The sequence below is a fragment of the Populus euphratica genome, unplaced genomic scaffold (genome assembly GCF_000495115.2).
Source record: "Populus euphratica unplaced genomic scaffold, PopEup_1.0 scaffold321.1, whole genome shotgun sequence".
Classification (NCBI taxonomy): domain Eukaryota; kingdom Viridiplantae; phylum Streptophyta; class Magnoliopsida; order Malpighiales; family Salicaceae; genus Populus; species Populus euphratica.
This window is the reverse complement of record NW_011500210.1, coordinates 180,127-200,473: the sequence shown is the minus strand read 5'-3', so window position 1 is coordinate 200,473 and position 20,347 is coordinate 180,127. Positions and strand designations below refer to the sequence as shown.

Below are 20,347 nucleotides of genomic sequence, written 5' to 3'. Positions count from 1 at the left end.
TAACAATAAATACTTTCACCCTCTAATCAATATTCCAAAATTTGATGGCCCAGTTGATAAGCAAAACAAAACGATAATTTCACAGCCACAGGAAAGTAATTTGGGAACCCAAAAAAGCAACATTCTTTGCATACATCACAAGTTTGCTCTATGTTGAGTCTCTTACCCAAAAAAAGAACTTACTAAACCATTCCCCAGTTCAGTCCAGCTTGGGAGTTGTGACAAGAAGACGACTATGCTAATTCTGAAAATGGGACTGGCACTTGAAATAACATGTTCTGATTCGCTCCCGCACTTCCATAGGAACCTCAGTCTCCAACTCTTTCTCTCTCTCTAACTTTCTTCCACATTTCTCCTACCTTGTTTCTTTATTTGGCCCCCTTCTTTTTTTTTTTTTTTTCTGTTTTCAATTTCTTCCAGGGATTTCATTCATTTACACTGCGCCTCCAACCCGAAAACAAAATCTCGGCTTCTTTTCTGATTGAACCTATAGTTGCTATCAAGAGCAACCTTCTACTATCTGATATATCGGTTGCATTGAGTAGATGAGCTAATCTTTGATTTTTTTTAGCGCACAGCAAATCCTAATTTTTTATTATTCATTAAAAGAAAAAAAAAAGATGGATTATCTCTTCTCCTAAACTCCAATCAAGTCACCGTTAAAATAATCAGCAAAAGAAACTCAGTATTAACAAAAATAATAAAGATGAAACAACTCAAACAAGAATCAAAATTAAATTAAAAGAGTACAGAGTTTAAGGGAGTTATTTATTAATTTTGTTTTACCTCGTTTTCCGCGAGCGCAGAGAACCTTGAGAGGGAGAGGCGCATGTTGAACAGTGAGATTCGGTGCTCTTTTTGCGGTGTTCAAGTTAATTGGAAATGAGAGTCTATTAGGGTTCAGCTGCTGGCATGGGCGAAGAACGGAAGCGCGAGAGCTCGTGAGCGGTGGAGAGCAGAATGAAGTAGCAGTTGAAGCCATTTCAAGGAAAGAAAGAAACGGCGAATACTAAAAATTAGTCTCGCAGAGAGAGACCAGAGAGATGGCGGTGGTTCTTGCTGCAATGGCTGTCTATCGTGTGGGTCTGAGAGCATGAGGATAGGGTGATGATATATCCGAGTGAATATTATGATTAATTTCATTTAAATATAGAAACATTAATGTTATTAATTTAATGAGAAATTGAAAAATGCATCTCATTTTTAATTTTTTTATATTTCAAATCAAAATAAAAGCTGTAATATTTCAAAACAAACCCAAGTATTGTTATTAATATAAAAATTATTGTTGGTATTCAATTTAAATAGAGGAAAATCGAGGTGACATGGCATTTTAGATTAATGAAAAACTAAAATCTGTCAAAAAGCTCACGCCCGGTGGGACTCGAACCCACAGTCGCCTGATTAGAAGTCAGACGCCTTATCCATTAGGCCACGGGCGCTTCTTGCTATTTTTCGTCTTATTATATATATTTAATCATTATAGAAATATTTTCCTTGCTGTCTGACTAACGAGAAAATAAATCCTGACTCATTATGGTGCCTAGGTGCACCAATATTTTAAGAAATGGTGTGCAGAGGTGATTGCGGTTGTTAAAATGATGTATTTTATTTTTAAAACATTATTTTTAAAATTAGTGTATAAAAATAATTAAAAATATTAAAAAAATTAATTTTTAACAAAAAGCACATCATTTCAACAACTATAATCAAGTTGAATGGTGATTTCTTTTATCAAGTTAAAAACAAAAATTGCAGTAAATTATATTTTCTAGTCCCAGTGAATCTCAGTAAATTTAAGTTTTAAAAATAATTATAAATTGTTTTTGATATTTTCATGTCAAAAATGATTTTTTTAAAATATATATTATTTTAATATATTTTCAAATAAAAATCACTTTAAAAAATAATTATTATCATATAATTTTAACTATCATTTAAATACACAGGGGGACGGTTCAAGGAAGCAGAGATGCAAAAGCCTATGATTTTTCTTTTGTCATCTGGATCGATGATTCCTTCTCGCTGGTATGCTTCCATGATCTTTGCCTTGAATTTTTCTATTTACTCCTCAGTCCACTGTAATCCATGCAGATAAGCATGCCATAAGTTGGTAAAGGCCTCAGTAATATTTATAAGAAAGGTGAGGTCACATGAATTCCTTGCTCTTTCTTGTTTGCATTTCGATTTGAGACAGCACACACTAACAGCCTGAAAACAAAAGAAGTGAATATGGCATCCAGAGCATCTGAACTATGCGTTTGCCCCCAAAATGCACCAATTCTGTAAATATATGAAAAGGGCCTTGCCAGAACAAATGTAATTTGTCCACAGGATTGATGTAGATACGGTCAATATTAATGTAGATATGGTGTTTTTTCTATATCTAAGGAGTGAAGAAGCCACCTGAGGACAACCCATCACAGATATCTTGGCATTTGGCCGAAGGAACAAGAAACTGGGACTGCACATTACATAATTTCCGGCACCAAAACTTACACCAACCATGATGGTTACCTTGGGACCTGTGCAAGTATTTTTATTAACGAGAAAAATAATATAAATTATATTTTGATATTTTATTTAATCATTTAAATTATTAGAATGAAATGATTCTTTAATATGATATCAGAATTTAAGCTATTGGGTTAAAATGATTTTTTGACATAATATCGAAGTCTTGGTAACCAAGCGGTTATAAATTCTAATTTCATTATTCTTATTTATTTGATAAAAATTAAATACAAAGCAATATGGACTTGTACAAGTTTCAAACTCAAAGGATTTTCATTTAAAAAAGTATGTTAGAAAATAATATTAATCATATTTTAGAACGTTATCTAATAGCTTAAACTATTGAGTTGAGATAGTTCTTTTACATGGAATCAGTGCCTTGATGATCAAGTGGATGCGAGTTCGAATTTCAACATCTTTATTTATTTGATAAAAATAAAGCATAATATAGTTTAGGTTTGTGCAAATTTCAAGTCTAAATAACTTTTACTTAAGAGGGTGTGTTAGAGAATAATATAAATCATATCTTGGGACTTTATCTAACAGCTTAGGCTATTGGGTTGAGATAATTCTTTGATATAAAATCAGTGTTTTAATAACTAAGTGATTACGAGTTCGAATCTCATCATCTATATTTATTTGATAAAAATTAAATATAAAATAGTATGAATCTGTGCAAGTTTTAAAAGACCTTACCTAACAGTTTAAATTATCAAATTGAAATAGTTTTTTAATACGATATTAAAATTAAAATTATTAAGTTAAGATAGTTGTTTAAAAAAATTCACGTGTAAATAAATTTTCTTCCCATGATTTCTTCAATTTCTCAATGGATCATGAGATGTAATGATGGTAAAAGAGAACTTTGCAGTTTTACGAGAGTAGAATGAAATACGATTAGGTTGTGTAAGAAGTAAAGCTTTCGTGAGCTGCTAGATCAATTTTACCTTTTCAAAGTGAAATCGGAAAAGAAATGCTTGAAGCAAAGCAGCCCATCTCACATACCATGAATCCAGCGATGTTCTGTAAGAAGACCAGAGGAATGTTACGTTGAGTTCATATTTCAATGAAATGGGCCCCTTTTAGAGCAGATTCATTGAAGAGTATCCCATTGTTTCCAAGGATGCCAACTGGTTGTCCAAAAACTCTAGCAAACCCAATTACAATAGTCTGTAAAGGAGCAATTTTGAACTGTGTTATTCCCTGCTAAAACAGGGGAGATACTTAAGTCTAAAAAACAAGTGCTTAAATGTCCTCGCAGTTCCATCAGTTTCTTGAATTCATCAAATTCACTTCCATCAACAATTCGGGCAATAACTGATCGAATATCAAAGGCTGCTTGTGGTCTGTTGGTGCAATAGACCGAAGCTCCTTTGCATCATATAAAGGTTCCTTGTACTCGGGGATTAAATTATGAGATCCATTTATCACTCCTTGTTTCCCAGCGACATGCGAGTTCTTGATGATGTTCCTACCAAGTGCAAGCCCATGCAATTCATCTGCATAGAGAGATAATTTCATGTATATGATCAGCAAGGCAAAAAACTCACTCATCATGTTTCTGAGACAGATGAGAAGATGGAGAGAACTGAATTCAACAACAGTAAACTTTCTATTAATTCCGCCAAATAAATAATCAGATATCATTCTACAAATTAACTAAATCCTGTTGTCATAAACAAAGACTTGTCCAGGCAAGAAGCTCCAAAATGATCACAGCAACAGCAGAAGAAGGGCATAAGAGGTGCTCCATAAACATCCGGTGCATACCTTGAGCAAAATCATCTGAAACCCCTGGTGTCTTCAATGCACCACCCAAATACTCGGCAGAGACTTCCTCTTTTGTCTTGGAATGCATCACTCAAATTCTCCTTCAGATCTAATTTCTGTATCAAGCGAAAGACGCGCATGGATTCATATGCCTATATGCACAGTACAGAAGATCCAACAGCAGTGTAGACTTCATAGATCAAGCAATTTGGAACACAAGGAATTTGGAACTGACCTTCACAAGAGGTGGTCCTGCTAAAAATATGGTAGCATTTCCTTAAACCATCACACTTCCATCTGCCATTGCAGGAATATAGGCACCACCAGTACTGCAGGAGCCTATTACTGGTGCAATTTGAGGAATTCCTTCAGCAGCATTACAGCTTATTCTGCCAAAATTATCCTTGTCAGGGAAGACCTCAGCCTGCATTGGAGGAAAAGCACCTTCACTGTCAACGAGATATATGCACGGCAACGTGCATTGAGCAGCAATCTCCTGTGTGCCCTAAGGTGCTTCTTTACCGTAATTGGATAGTGAGTTCAGTTAGGAAATATGTAATTATAACCTATCCGTGATTAAAATAGAATGATTAATTAAATTTAACTTGATTATAAATAAATTTATAAAATTAAAGATTATAATATAATTAATATAGGACATTTCAATTTTAGGCTTAGAAAAAAATCAAGAAGGGACATGATTAAATAAGTTTCTATAATTATTCTAAAATAATATATGTGATATTATTTATAAAACAAATTAATATTTTATCTTTTATAAGATTTGGAGGTTTTCTATTGTTGTTGCCTATTTTTGAGATTCTACATAAGGACTTGATTGAATAAATTTAAAATTAAGGTCCAACTTGTAAGAAACACCAGACTTCAAGGTTTGAAATCGTTGAAATCAAGGACTAAATTGAAAAAAAAATTAAAGTTTGATAGTTAATTGGGATCCAATTGAATAAATCAAAAACCAAGAACCATATTGTAAAAGACACAAATTTATAGCTAGTAATTGAATTTGGTAGGGTTGAAATTACATGAAACTAAGAGTTTAGAAGGAATTTTCAGATGCAATTAAAAGAAATAGGAATAATAAGGATTAAATTGAAGTTTGTCAAATTTCAATTTAAAAAACCCTGATTTGTAGGGTTTAGCCTAACGATGTCGTTTAACTACTATGCACCTTCTTCTTCAACAGTTTTGGCTGATTAAGTAGAGATCTTCAGGTGAATGAATGTGACATTTTTAACTATTTCACAGACTATAACAACCACCATTCAATTGAGAAACACCACCTCTACAACTCTATTTTCATGAAATCAAATGCTTACATCTCATTTTCTCCAATGACATCTTCTCCACGGTCAACCAACCATGTATTTTCATATTCTATGCTAATTGGGTTAACGCTTTCAAACAAATAAATGTGAAGTTCGAAACCTTCAAAGCAAGTAAGATTGGATCCAACATAAAGATATGCACCCCTTTTACCTTGATAAGGTGGTATTAGGCAACATTGACATTCGTGTTACTCCGGTGAAGCAATGAAAGTGATCAAATCAATCAACCTTAACAGAAACACCCATTTGCACAATGCCACATAACTTTTTTTTGTGTTCACACTTAAAAACTCTAAGAGGGTTCTTATCAAGGATTTAAAATTTTTCTCTTATGATCAAAAGGCTAGAAATATTTCAACTTGACCTCCAAGTTTGTTAAAAAACCACTTTAATCCAGAATTATTGATCCTATGATAAAACTCATCTTAAGCTCTGAATCCGCCTATAAAAGAGGGATAATCAAAGGATTTAAAGGAGAAAAAAAAGGAAAAAAAAAAGAAATAAATTTTAGTGAATGTTTAAGTAACGCAATCAAGTTCACAATTTTAAGGATATGGTTTGTTTTTGCTGGGTGGAGAGAAGAAAAAAAAAAGGCAACATTAGAAATCCATTCTTATTTGAAGATTTCAAATTTAAAAGGTATATCTTATTTGAAGATTTCAAACTTAAAAGGTATATCCTTAAAAATCTTGAAAGCAAAGTTCATGAAGCCTATTGGATTGATTGTTGTATAAATTCAATGCTTTGAATGTGTTGACATATTAATTATTGCTTTAATATATTATGTTTGCATTTGAGTTTGATTTGAAATTTGTCAAATATGTTAGCGAGGTTGATGTTCTTTTATTTTTGCATGTTTTTGGGTTTCTAGGTTTTCTCTGGTTATAGTTGAAGGTTTATGAAGATATTTTAAATCTACATTGTAGAGATATATAGGCTATTTTAGGTTGATTGTTTTAAAGCTTGGAATTTTATCAATGTTTATGATGATTTGTTATTTTTACTATTTTTTTTATTCAAGTATGCTTAGTTATAATAATGTGAGTTGTTGAGGTCAAACAAGTATGGTTTAGAGGCCTAAAAAGTGTTTCCTGAGTTTAGCGGTACATGGAGGGTTTTCTAGGCAAATTTGGTTTATGCTCTTCATGTTCATCCGATAAATATTATCTTAGGTGCTAGTTTTAGGTCTCGTTTTATTTCAATTTTGGTTTTTATAGAAGTTCACATACAATTATTAGTAAATAATCTAGGGTTTTTAAACATTGATAATATATTTTTATGGGTTTTAATTATAGAGTTTCAATTTTAAATCAAAATCTATTTTTGATAAAATCATGATGTTTAAAAAATAGTAAAAGCAAACTAACATTTGATACTTGATCTATGCTTAATTACGATTAAAACCTGATTTTTTATTACTAGAAATATAATATTGTTTGATATTCACTTGTTCGGTTTAAGTTGGAGAGTTTTTCATATTATTTGATATTCACTTGCTCGGTTTAAGTTTGAAAGTTTTTCATATTCTTTATTATATTCTTAGTTTTTCATATTCTTTATTATGTTCTTTATTATATTTTTCTTGAAAGATTTTTAGATTTTTATGTTTGTATTTTTGTTGAATTTGTTTTGGGTTTGGATCTTTATTTTGGATTAAAAAATTCCTGCGTATTTTTTTTATTTTACCTTTTTCAAACATAGATTTTTATAAAATTATTGTGTTTAATTTTTGAAATTATTTTTTTATTCATTTATATTTTTTTATGTTTTTGTCTAGATAAATTTTATTTTTGAAAATAAAAAAATAAACTCTTAGAAAAAAATCCCGCACGAACTTTTTTATTTACACCTAATAAAAAAAAATCAATCATTTCATCAAAGCGCCAGTGTTAATAAGCTCTTAGAAATTAATGGGCGACTAGGAATTAAAGCAAAAACAACGTAAAAATTTATGCATAAGCTCCACGGACGCTTTCATTGTCATAGCAGCACTTTTCAAACAGAGAGAAACTGGGAAAACAGAAACTGCTTGATCTTTGATAAAAATGGAATGTTAGATTAACACGTTCCTTCGTTATTCCTTTCATTGCAAAGGGTCTAACGGTCGGCGGGTCCAACTGAACCATCACCTTTTCTTCTTCTGCTGCAACTTTCTTCTCAAAACCTGGGCAAACTTCATCCCTCAATTTCCTTTCTGCCAAAGAAACCTAATTTTTCGTTTTTGAGTTCTTGCACGGCCAAAAGAAAAGGAGGGTGAGAGGTAAAAGGTTAATTTTTCACCCCCTTTACCACTAATTTTTATACTTGGCTAAACCCAAAATTAAAGAGCTGGAAGCTTTGTTTTAGTGTGTCATCGGTTGGTGCAAGCTATTTGAGGCAACTCTGCTCATTGATTTTCACTGTTTGATGAAAGAAAATGGAAAGCCTGGAACTTTCATGCCAGAATACAGGTTATACCAATTGCCAAACTTAAATATGACCACGCTACCCAATCAATAGCATACTGCTTGCATAGGCTAGCTACACCTGTGAGGTATGCATCCGTCTTCCAGAAACATTAGAACATAGAAATCCAATCCCGGTGACACAAAAGGGAAATTTGTTGAGAGTTTTTAGGCTAACATTGTAACACTCAGGAGCCTACCTCCATGTTCACCACACAATGGCTAAGAATGCATGCTCAAACACTGCTTCTACCATCCACAATCAATTTATCAACTCTACCAAGGCCCTGTCAGTGTCCTTCGCAGGCATTGTCTCTTACCTCCCCATTGCGCTTTCTTCGTCTCGAAGAACTGAAAAAACAGAGAGTGATCATATTCCCCTCACCATACCAATGTTGATGCACATAATTTTCAGATTTTACAACTACTTGATTTAGTAGCACAATTTGACTCCTGTTCTTAGTTTAATCAGGAATTATGACACCTCGTGACTATTATGAAGGCTATGTAGGGTACAGGTTCAGTAATGTACTTGAGCTTCCTATCAACTTCCTTATCTACCTTCTTTTGCTTCATTGCTATCTCCATTTTTTTTCCCTTTACTGTTGCAACCTATGTCATTGCTCAAAGCTTAGGTCACAATGTGAAGTCGTTATTTAAAAAAGAATGCAACTCATCAATTGCAAGGATTAATATGGCCAGTGAGCTTTGAAATACCTCAGATCATTTAAGAAAGCAATTACCTAAGAAGTTAGGAGACATCTTGTTTCAGTGACAACACAAAAAAATATATATTTGAGATCGGACATGGAAGAAGTGAAAAAATCTATCTATCTGAACAAAGAAGGTGGAAATTGCACAACGCTGTGACTGCCATCCAAAAATACAAACTGCAGTGATTCTAGAAAAGAGGTCATACCTGATTTTGCTGCATTTCAATTATTTCAGCCTGCAGCAACCAAGGATTGGTCAAGCAAGTTTGCCACACATCAAGTTCCAAGATTTTTTTATAGAAAAAAGCATACCTGTTTTCTCTGTAATGCTTCGTTCAGTTCTTTGAGTTTTGCAACTTCAGCTTCCAGCTCTTGTGTATGGGCCTGCAAAACCCAAAAGCAGAAAGTAACATGAAGTTTCAAGCAGCTTTCTCACTTGAAGATTAACGTTCAGTCATCACCTCAATGACATAAAAACTCACTAAACAATAAGAGTTTCTTGGACCTGGGAGCAGCAAAATTTTGTGAGTGTGTCCAACTTGAGATGGAACATTATATAAATCATATTGATGGATGCTTGAAACCAGCATGCTAAAAAAACTGCTAAGAGAGGGGACCCCCAGGAGCAAAGCCTCAACTGATTTCCATCAAATAGTTTGCAGTGCTTTTCACCACACTATACTGGAAAGCTGCCAAGTGCCAAAACATCTTAAGAAGAACACTTAAGTTGGAAATTAATCATTTATTATGGTGTATTCATTTTTATAGGTACGAGTAAGATTTAATGGGGAAACTGAGTAAAGCCAAAACCCGTTGCTTGTCATTTAAAGAAGAGAGAGGTTGACCACACACTTATGCACTTGTATGATATAAATGGTCAATAGAACTAGATAATAATCTGGCATTCTGAAATACAGCACAAGCAGAATTTGCCTATTTATTTATCAGCATCTTGAAGAGGAAAGAAAAAAAGTTGATGATTCAATTAAAAATCAATGATACAATGTGCCCGTGTCAATAAAGTCAAACAAAATACCTAAATCTATGCCTGGAAGCGCCAAGTAATGTCACTAAGGCATCAAACTAGACCTCTAAAACTACAGGCAAAAACAATGGAGACATGTAAAAATCACAACCTGGAACACAAATAGCTCCTTGATCAGCTTTACAGTACCAAAGGGGATAAATGGTCATTAGAACTAGATAATAATCTGGCATTCTGAAATATAGCACAAGCAGAACTGGCCTATTTATCAGCATCTTGAAGAGCAAAGAAAAAAAGTTGATGATTCAATTAAAACTCAATGATACGATGCACCGGTGTCAATAAAGTCAAACAAAATACCTAAATCTATGCCTGGAAGCGTCAAGTAATGTCACTAAGGCATCAAACTAGACCTCTAAAACTAAAGGCAGAAACAATGGAGAAGACATGTAACAATTACAACCTAGAACACAAATAGCTCCTTGATCAGCTTTAAAGTACCAAAGGGGCAAATATTGAAGTAAAAAAACAACACAGAAGGGAATATTCAGAAGCTGAAAGATGTGTAATAGGTCAGTTGCTAAACTGACCTGCTTGAGAGTCCGTGATCTTGCAGCTGATTCTCTGTTTTTAATCATTCTCCTCTGCCTTCTCTCAGCAACCTTCTCCAGAGCTGTGCCGGCTTTTCTTCCCCGGCTAAATACATATGGAACTGGCGATAGTGAAGATGTATCAGCATTACTCTTTGCAATCACATCCGGTGATACCCTATTTGCAGAAGATCCTGTTGCAATTGTAAAGCCTCCAGTTGCTAAACTAACAATTCCCATTCCTCCACTGTGAGCTAGACCATTGTTCACAGATCGGTCACCAATTCCAACAACCGATCGTCTCACTCCAGGGCTAGCAAGCTGAGCATTATTTGACAAATGTAAAGGGGATGCAAATGCCACAGTTGCTGCAGGCTTGAGGAAGAGCAGCTGCTGCTGCTGCTGTGACAGCTGCAGTGACTGCGGTAGTTGCTGAGTGGGTCGGATTCCACCTGCATCGAGTGTTAAACTAGGAGGCTGGTTAGCAACTGAATTACCATTGTTCTCCATTCTCCGAGTTCCCATGAGCCCATTGTTTCCATTTGGCTGTTGAAACCCAATGGCCAAACTAGAGTCGTTGTTGTTGTTGTTGTTGTTGTTGTTTAGCAGCGATAGTTCACCAAAGAATCCACTATTATTAGGCCTTCCAATTTGTTGAGAATCCTCTCTCACTACCCCGGCCCTAACCAAGAACTCCTCCAAAGTTGTCTCTCCTAAAGTCGGTTGCCTTTGTGGTAAATTGGATCCCGCACTACCACTCCCATCTTCAGCACCACCACTAGTTTCTTTGATCAGGTCTCTCCAAAGCTCATCAACCGTCTTCTGACTTAGTGTCCTAGGCAAAGTTAAAGATCCTTGTCTCTGCAAATTCCCACCCGGGGCACTTCCTCCACTACCCACACCAAGTGTATTTGTCATTGCTTGAGTCTCTTCGGCAGTCCATATGTTTTTCAACAGTTCTTCCATGTTCATTGATCCAAAATCCTTCCGCAGCCCACCACCCCAGGTATTTTGGAACTCATCGAAGGTTAACGAGTACACTGAAGACTGGCGGATCAGGGAAGGATTCCCTTGTGGCTTTGTGACGTTGCTTTGTCCTGGTGGGGCATTTCCAAAGTTCTTGTAGTCCCATTGAGAGTCCATTTTTGAAAATCTTCAAGTGGCGGCCACAGCTAACTAAATCAAGTAGTTCTGTAACTTTTATAAAATTAAAGAAGATCAAATTGAAATCTTACTCCGCCTAGGTAAATTGAGATAAGAAAAAATCACTAAACCAAGTCATATAGGAGAAAAGGTTACAGTTTTTACATTCTCGGTCCAACTACACAAATTTTAAGAACCAAGTTCAAGTAACCATGAGCATAAAACCATACATCAACAGCACAGTTACTTCAAAAAATCCAAATGGACAAAAACAAGCCAAGGCATGGCTTCTTAAAAAAAGGTATCAAGATTTAAAGCTCCTACAGACACAATTTCCCAGGACATAAGAAAACAAGCTGTGCAATCTTTGAATCTGTTAGACCAAGGCTAAACTTTCAAAAAGCATCCAATTTTCATAAAAAGAAGCACACACTAATGCATGGCCTCAAAGAGTCGAATCCATGCAATTACCAGATTGAACATCCACACACGGCAGATGAAACGATTCCATTTCCAGGAATCTATAATGGCACAAAGCACAATGAACTAGAGTTCTAGAATAAGAAAAACACCCCTGCAGAGTTATTATCCAATAAATAGAGATCAAACTAAACTAAAACTGAAGCAATGTTCTTGTTCTCTCCTCAATTTCAGATCCAAGCGTTCATTAAAACTGTAAAAAAAGAAAAAGATAACAACCAAATAGCAGCTTCCAAGTTTGATACTTTTCATGCTTCTGTGCTGATAATATCACATCCCTAACTCAAGTACCCATAAATTAAGCAAAAAGAATCAAGCTTTAGCCCATAAAAACTAGCCAAAACCAACCCATTTTCCAAATCAAAAATACCAATACCAAGTAAAAAATTAAACTAACAAAGAAATTACACTAATTAAACTCCAAACAACTCATTTTATAACAATATTTCGACTTTCAGCACCCAAAAAAGCAGGGGGGAGATAAGAGCCCGTTCAAACCACGTTAAACAATATTAATCTATCAATTGATGAAATTATTAAATTAAAATCTACTAAAAAAGAGAGTTTTTGAGAAAGAAAAAAAAGGAAGAAATACGAGAGACAATTAAAAAAAAAAAAAGGAGAAAATTAGGAGCTATAAAAGAGATATGGATAGTTTATTTTTATTACCTTTAATTGTTTTTTTCTTCTAAGAATATAAAAATCGAAGCGAGTAGTGAGAGCGTAGTGTTTTTTTTTTGGTGGCTTGCTTCGCTGGCTGGTGGAGGCGACAAGTGTCTAGTGCCCCTAAACACGAGTCACCAATTTAAGGAGCTACAAAAGATTATTTACTTTATTTATTTATTGATTGATTGATTTTGAAACATGAGCATTGAAGATCTCGCAACGTGGTCCAATGGGGCAGCAGTTGAAATGTTGAGTTGACGCGTGTCCAGTAGAGAGAGGCAAGGTGGGTTGCTCTTAACCGTTGATTTGTGCGTGGTGGTGAGGGTTTGGTATTTTATTGGTTTGTAATAGCGGGGATTGTATGCGATTTGGTGCAGATGGTGACTGAATGTCAACCGTCGATAGTATGAGATCATGCGTGGATGGGTTTGATGATATCAGGTACGATTGATATGGAAATGGTAAGCATGATTGTGTTCCCGTATTCCTGTTTTGAATTTGAGCTCAAGGAAAGTTCCAGAGCACCACGTGTCGGTCCCCCATTTATTTCATCAACATTGAAAGGACTGTGATAAACAAAATGTGATGGCGGGCCTTCGACAATGATTTACAGTGCAGTAATAGTTATTTTTTAAATAAATTTTTATATTAAAATATATGTTAGTAATTATTTTTAATTTTTAAAAATTATTTTTAATATCATCATATTAAAATAATTTAAAAATATTAAAACTATATTAATTAAAAATAAATAAAAAATAAAAAAATTAAATATTTTTAAAATACAAAAACAAAAATAAATAATACACTTATAAAAGTAATATTGATATTATTTTATTAAAATATTTTTTTAAGAAAAGTATTAAAAAAATTGTGTTTGAAGAATTATATTTTATCTTCTATTGATATTGCTTTAGATGTTACCCTTAAACATATGTTTTAAAAAATGTATTTTCAAGGATTTGTCTTGCTTAAAATTAATATCTATGATTACTTTTTATGTAGCTTTAACAGCGGAGTATTTATGTCATAAAACATTAATGCAATGGTAGTAATAATATATGGTTTTTAATGTATAATCTCTGATATAAGAAAGAAAAAAAAAAGATTGTGATTCATTCTTGTTCATAAAATTTACAATATTTACCAATTCAATGTGAAGTTTGTAATAAAAAAAAGTATATAACTTGTATTTTTTTAAATAAAGTAAAAGATATCTAGGCATAGCCTAGTCTAATATTTTTATGATGTATTGTTTTCTAAAAAAAATATTAAGAAGGTCCATTTTAAAATTCGTTGTTTTTAAGATTTTAATAAAAATTGAAAAAACACATTAAATAAGGTTTGTTTAATCTCTAAAATAAATAATGAAAAAAATAAAACAAAACTTGTAAGAATATATAATGCAATTATCAAGCAGCCAAACAATGAATTTTCCTCGTTAGTGCTGGAAAATGGGATTGAAGAACGGGTCTATTTCATTTTGTTTTGCTTGAAATGATTGAAATATTTTATATTAAATTAAAAATATAATAAAACAGAATAATTTTTATTATATTTTAAATTTTGATGTATTTCATATTTTTAGATAAATTTCAGTTGAAATATTTCTATTTTATTTTACATATTTCATTTCGGGTTTGAAAAGCTATTAAATTAAATTAATATTTTATTTAAATTGAATTACTTTAAATTTTATTTTATTTAATTTTGATTATTTAAAAATATTTTAAATTTTAAAATTATATTTGTTTGATATTATATTTGTATTATATAATTTACAATTAATTTATTTTAAATTTAAATTATGTTTGTTAAATTATATATATATATATATATATATATAAATGGTTAAAAAGACTTCATTATTAGCACTTGAGTTTCACTTTTCCCGGATAAATGTACAGAATGCACAAACAGTAAAAAAAATCTACTTTTAACCTTAAGCGTGATATTATATTTTGATTAACCATCCTGAGACAGTTATGCCGATCTATGCAACTTGAATATGTTAGAAATGCCGATCTAAGCGATTGCTAGACTTAAGAATTATGGGTATGGCAGGTATTTTTCATCCGCGTGACTTTCGTCTGGTAATTATATCAAATCGAATATATTTGTACCTTGTAATTCATACCAAATCCAAATAAAAAATAAAAAATAAAAGAAAAATTATACATTTTAGTTATTAATAAAAAAATATAAACAATCAATTATACATTTTAATTATTAATAAAAAAATATAAACAATCAATTATTATAATAATTCAACTATAATATCTCTATATATACTGCAACATATAAAAAAACACAATTGCATATCTAGTTGACTATAAATAGCTAAATATAATAGTTAGAAAGTATTTTACATGACTTTTTAATAGTACAAGCATCATCCACTTGTCAGAGTGTGTAAAATATATATTAATAATTTTTTAATTAAAATATTCAATGTGAAAATTATAAAAAACCCTGATTCTTTTAATTACACAATATGCTTATATAACTTTATCATCATAATTCATAATAATTTATGTATAAAATTACAATGAATATTCCATGATATTTAGTTTATACATATTATGTGATTACGGGAGAGGGAGAGGGAGAGGGGTAATCACATAATCAACGCAAAACACAATGGAGTCAAATGATCCTCATTTCAAAGCTTACCGAACGAGAAATAATCTTGTTCAGAATTCAATGCTGCCCATGAGGTTCAATTATCTTCGCACGTGGAATAGAAAATTAAAACCAGTTACGCGATACACGTTTTGATGCAGGTTAAATATTTTTATTATTTATAAAAAAAAAGTTAAATATATAGGTTTTTTCAATTTTTTTTTATAATTTAAAAACTTTATATACACATGTTATTATCAGGTAAACTAAGAACTATAAGCATTTATAAATAATTAAAAAATTATTAATAATATCTAAAAATAAAATTTGAAAAATCAAGAGATAAATATAAATATAAATATTTAATCTTACAATATGAGAATTTATTTAATTATATTTGCTAATTTTATCTATTAAAATATTTTTTAATTAATCAATTAATAATATAAATAGACAAACATATTAAATTGATTAAATAAAAAAAACATGAATAATATACCAGGTTACACGTACTAAAAATATAATATGAAAATAAATATTTTTTATTTTTAAAAATATAGTTTATCTTTACAAAAAAATAAAAAAAATTATAGAAAAATTAGAAAAATCTCTTTGAAAATCAAACGTATGACCAAAAATTATTTTTTAAAAAAATTCTAAACAAAATAAAAGAAAAAAGGGGTATTAATATAAAAATAATTAACTTTTAACCAAAAAAATAAAAGAAAGAAGCATTGATTGAAAATAAAAGAAATTAGAAAAAAAAAAGGGTTAGGTGCTAATGGGCCTAGCTTGCCTAGTCTATTTCATTAGAACCCGCGCGACTAGACCTTTTTTTAACTGCACCTAGGGCAAACAATATATCATCCATACTATTTTTAAAAAAAATTAAGACAACTCATCATATGTTTTTTTTCATATTCCAACCATTGTGGTGTTGAAAAATCAATCTCGAGGTTCTTTTGACCCAAAACTCTTTTTTCACTCAAAACATCTATAAAACACCTAAGAAATCATGATAAATATATCCATAACCTTAAAAAACCATCCTAAAAAAGCGAACTCAACCCAAAATAAAAAATCAACACGAGTTTAAATATGTTTGTTCATGTACTTTTAAGGAATTAAAAACACCTAATATGAATTTATTTCATCAAATAGAATAATTTGACACAAATATCGTCTATTTTGATAGCCTAAATCGGTATCAGCAACATGTTTCTTTTTCTACCATTGGTATCCCTACAATCTCTCTCTCCTCTCTTAACTAGGGATTAAAAAAAATGAAAAAAAATTGAAAAAAATTGAAAAATTAAAATTGTATAATTTGCATAATTTTCAAGTTGGAGGACCAAAATGCATCTTTTTTGAAACTTAAGGCTCACCAATCATGTTTGTCATTTTTTTTTTATTTTGGTCTCACCTCTTCCAATGACACTATTTCATAAGAATTTAAAATCAATTATTCTTTAATTAAGACTAAATTGCTCAAAAACATTTGAAGACTAGATTGAAAAATACAAAATTTTGCACAATCCATCTATAGTAAAAATATAGGAGGATAAACAGTGGAGGCAATGCACAATAAAAATATCATACCATTTAAATTATAGACTGGTTAGGTGGCCCGCACTATATCGCGAACAAATTTTTTTGGCATAAAAAATATCAAAAAAAAGCTAAGACCCAAGAGCCTTGGGTCTAGTTGCAATGCCAAACCCGTCCTGGATTTGGGTTTGACTGCAAAGACATGCCCAAGAGCATTGAGTGTGGCTGTAATGCTGAGGTGAAGACCCTTGAGTTTGGATGCTAGAATCAAGAGCTATAGGTCCAAACACTGGACCCAAAGGCCTTGAGTCCTAACACCTAACCTAAGAGCCTTGAGTCGATCTAACCCAAGTTTTTATAATTTTTAATCTTTTAAAATAAAATTTATGGTTTTTATTTAATAGTAATAATATTTTTTCTCAAATTTATTAATGATGATAATGATGAAAATTTTACCCTTCAAATCAAATTTATGATTGTTTTTCAATATTAATAATATTTTTTTCATATTTGTTAATAATAATAATAATAATAATAATAATAATAATATTTATAATACAAATAATAATATTAAATTTTTTTTACCCAAGTTTAAGTAGGTCTAAATGCAAGGCCAAACCCATGAGTTTTGAGCCCTTTTTAAACACCAGACCTCAGATCCCTGGGCCTAACTGCAACACTGGACCCAAGAGCCCTCGGTCTGGATGCCAGACCTTGGAGTCTTGGTTCTGGCTGTTATGCCTTACCTAAGCACCTAGGGTTTGGTTGTCATACCTGACCTGGACATCTTGGATATGATAGTCATATCTGACTCCAGTGCCCGAGTATCTGGCAATCATGTCATGCCCTAATACCTGGGGTTAAAAATCTTGTCATGCCCAAGTGCTTAAGGCTTAACAACCTTATCATACCCTAATAAATTTTGAATAAAATATTTTATTTTCAATCATTCTTTTAATGCTAAATGCATCATATAAAAAAGATAATCTCACCCCCATTATATGTTTAACAATCTGGATCTAAAAGCTTCGGGTCCAGGCACCAGATTCAAAAGCTTTGGGTCTGGCTAGCATGATTGACATGAGTGCCTGAGATCTGGCTACTTTGTCTAACCCGGGTGCCTAGGGTATGACAACCATGTCTGACCCTAATGTTAGGTGTTTGACAGCCATGTCATGCCCTAGCGCTTGGGGTTTAACAACCTTACCATACCTCAACAAAATTCAAACTGACTATTTTATCCATAATCATTCGTTGAAAGCCAAATGTATCTTATGGAAAAGATAATCTCACTCCCCATTACATGCTTAACAAGGTTTTTTGATAAGGATAATTTCGTCATTACACTACTTTAATCCACAGTAATCTATGTCTAGATAAACAATAAGAGGGACATTAAGCCTTTTTAGTATATTGTATAATAATAAAACTAACCAAATAAATATGATTGATTATCTTCTTGTACCAATCTTTTCATGGTCATTCCATCACAGTAATTGGCACTTTGAATTTCCATCTTCACAACGCAAGTAATTAATATAATTTGATATATATTTTTTAAATTGTTTTCTAATTAGAAAATATATTAAAATAATATTTTTATTATTTTTTTAAAATTTATTTTTGACATCAACGCATCAAAATGATATAAAAATACTAAAAAAACTAATTTGAAAAAAAAATCTTAATGGAAAACAGGTTTAATTTCAATGCTAAACGGGCACCTAACCACACATGCTGCTGCCATGTTTTTTTTTATTTTGCATTTATTTAATTTTAATCGAAGATAATTCCCTTACATTGATTCTTTAGATAATGTTTAGTTACTGTTCTGAGATAAATAAACATAAATAATGGAGATAAATGAGACAAGAAAAAAAAAAGATTGAGACAAAATTGTGTTTAGTAGTAATATATAAGACAAAATAATTATTTTTGTATCATGTTTGGTTATGATTAATAAAATAGAATAAAATATAAAAATATATATTTTACCCTTAATATATATCGTTATCGAATTTTTATATTTTTTTAAAAATAATTTGAAATTAATAACATTATAATAACCCTAGTTATAAAACCAAAACTGACTTGATGGGTTGATCTGGGGCTTAAACTGGTCTGAGATGTCATAACCCAATTCTGAGTTATTTAACAAAATTCACTTTTTTTCTAAATAAAAATAAAAAATAAAATAAAGGCTTGGAACATATGAAAAGCAGGCCGGGGAATGCAACTGTAATTTTAAAGGAAGTTCAAGACCTGATTATACCCTATTTTACCCCCAATATAGAGAGAAAATGTAAAAGGTCAAATTAAATGATTATTGGATAAATTTGTATAAAAATTAAGTCCAAGGACATAATTAAATTTTTAATAGGCCAATTTGATTTAATCATGAGCCAAATTAAATTTTAATTATGTTTAAGAACTAATTTTGGTCCAATTAAAGGATTTAATTAAGTTCAAGAACTTAATTATACTTTAAATGGATCAAATTAATTTTATTTAGGGGCTTACTTGGTGGGAAATTAAGTTTGGGACTCTAATTTGGCCTTAATTGAAAAAATTAGAATTTTAAGAGACCAAATTTAATTTTTTACAAGTTAATTGATTGAAGTCAGGGATAAAATTATAAGAAAAATGAATTTTTTGGGTCAACAAGGGGTTAAATTGATAAAATTCGCAGCAAAGGACCATTCTGCAATAAGCAGCAAACTATGAGGGCTCAATTGACAAAAACCAAGGGTGAAATTGAAAGTTTAATGATCAAATAGAGGTAAAATTATATAAATTTAAGACGAGGGACCAAATTGTAAAAGACGTCTGAATCTAGGAATGAAGTTGAAGTTTCGTAAGGGCTTAATTACATTAAATAAAAAGGTTAGGGTCAATTAAGGGTTCCATTGAAACCGATTGAAAGCTGAAGGACTAAATGGAAAAACAATTAAAATCTCTAATTCAATCCAAAACGACATCATTTTGAATTAAAAAAAGAAAAAGAGAATAGAACGTGTCGTCTGGTTGCTGTTCATTGTCTTCACGGTTTTACCCAAAGAAAACTGCTCGAGTTCTTACTTTTCATGTGCATTTAATGCTTCATTTCTCTATCAGATCTAACAAAACATGCACGCAACTGGTTATCTACAATTTCTTTACAACCTCATATGTACAGCTCAGGTTGAATGCCAATGAGATGGCACCGCCGCCGACTAAACAAGCCAACTTAGGTAGTCTTTTTCTGCAAATTTGACAACTCAAGGTGCACATTTTGAGCCAATGGTTGGGATCCTTTCCAATAGAATCAAGGGCTAAAATTTATCCCTGGTGTAAATAATATTCCCCTCTTCCACCACTTATAAATAGAGGCGGATTTGATGGCTTGAGGGAGAAGAAAATTGAACGCAAAGTTGGCCAAAAACAAGCCTTCTTTAGTTTTCCTGCAATCAGTTGACATGACTAAAAGATTGATGTCTTCTTCCAAGTGCAGGAGTGTCGAAGTAATAAATAACCCGACAAGACCGGG

The 20,347-nt window shown here is 31.8% G+C and overlaps 1 protein-coding gene, 1 non-coding gene and 1 pseudogene across 6 annotated transcripts; all 3 read right to left on the bottom strand.

The window, feature by feature from the left end:
* Positions 1-1,369: 1,369 nt before the first annotated feature.
* Positions 1,370-1,442, bottom strand: TRNAR-UCU (transfer RNA arginine (anticodon UCU)). Its single transcript has one exon. It is a non-coding gene; the product is annotated as a tRNA-Arg (tRNA).
* Positions 1,443-1,926: 484 nt separating this feature from the next.
* LOC105112101 (methylcrotonoyl-CoA carboxylase beta chain, mitochondrial-like) lies at positions 1,927-4,818 on the bottom strand (annotated as a pseudogene).
* A 3,182-nt stretch (positions 4,819-8,000) lies between these two features.
* Positions 8,001-12,768, bottom strand: LOC105112095 (bZIP transcription factor TRAB1-like). Of its 5 annotated transcripts, none has more exons than XR_839699.1 (5): positions 10,363-12,596; positions 9,293-9,476; positions 9,100-9,171; positions 8,994-9,023; positions 8,001-8,425 (listed from the first exon to the last, which is right to left on the bottom strand). XR_839699.1 is itself a non-coding variant. In XM_011007682.1 (5 exons), exons 2-5 carry the CDS (start codon positions 11,503-11,505, stop codon positions 8,351-8,353), a joined length of 1,320 nt encoding a protein of 439 aa, XP_011005984.1. In that variant the 5' UTR covers positions 11,506-11,553; positions 12,655-12,768; the 3' UTR covers positions 8,001-8,350. The 5 variants fall into 5 exon arrangements, 3 of the variants coding, with proteins under 3 accessions (XP_011005984.1, XP_011005983.1, XP_011005982.1); XM_011007682.1 differs by lacking the exon at positions 9,293-9,476 and adding an exon at positions 12,655-12,768 and having other exon boundaries at positions 10,363-11,553; XM_011007681.1 differs by lacking the exon at positions 9,293-9,476 and having other exon boundaries at positions 10,363-11,553; positions 12,206-12,592.
* Positions 12,769-20,347: the final 7,579 nt, after the last annotated feature.

Coding starts and splice junctions, on each gene's coding strand:
- LOC105112095 (XM_011007682.1), bottom strand. CDS start 11,505: ATGGACTCTCAATGGGACTACAAGAACTTTGGAAATGCCCCACCAGGA. Junction 9,172..10,362: donor GATCACGGACTCTCAAGCAG/GTCAGTTTAGCA, acceptor TGGGTTTTGCAG/GCCCATACACAAGAGCTGGA. Junction 9,024..9,099: donor AAGCATTACAGAGAAAACAG/GTATGCTTTTTT, acceptor TGGTTGCTGCAG/GCTGAAATAATTGAAATGCA.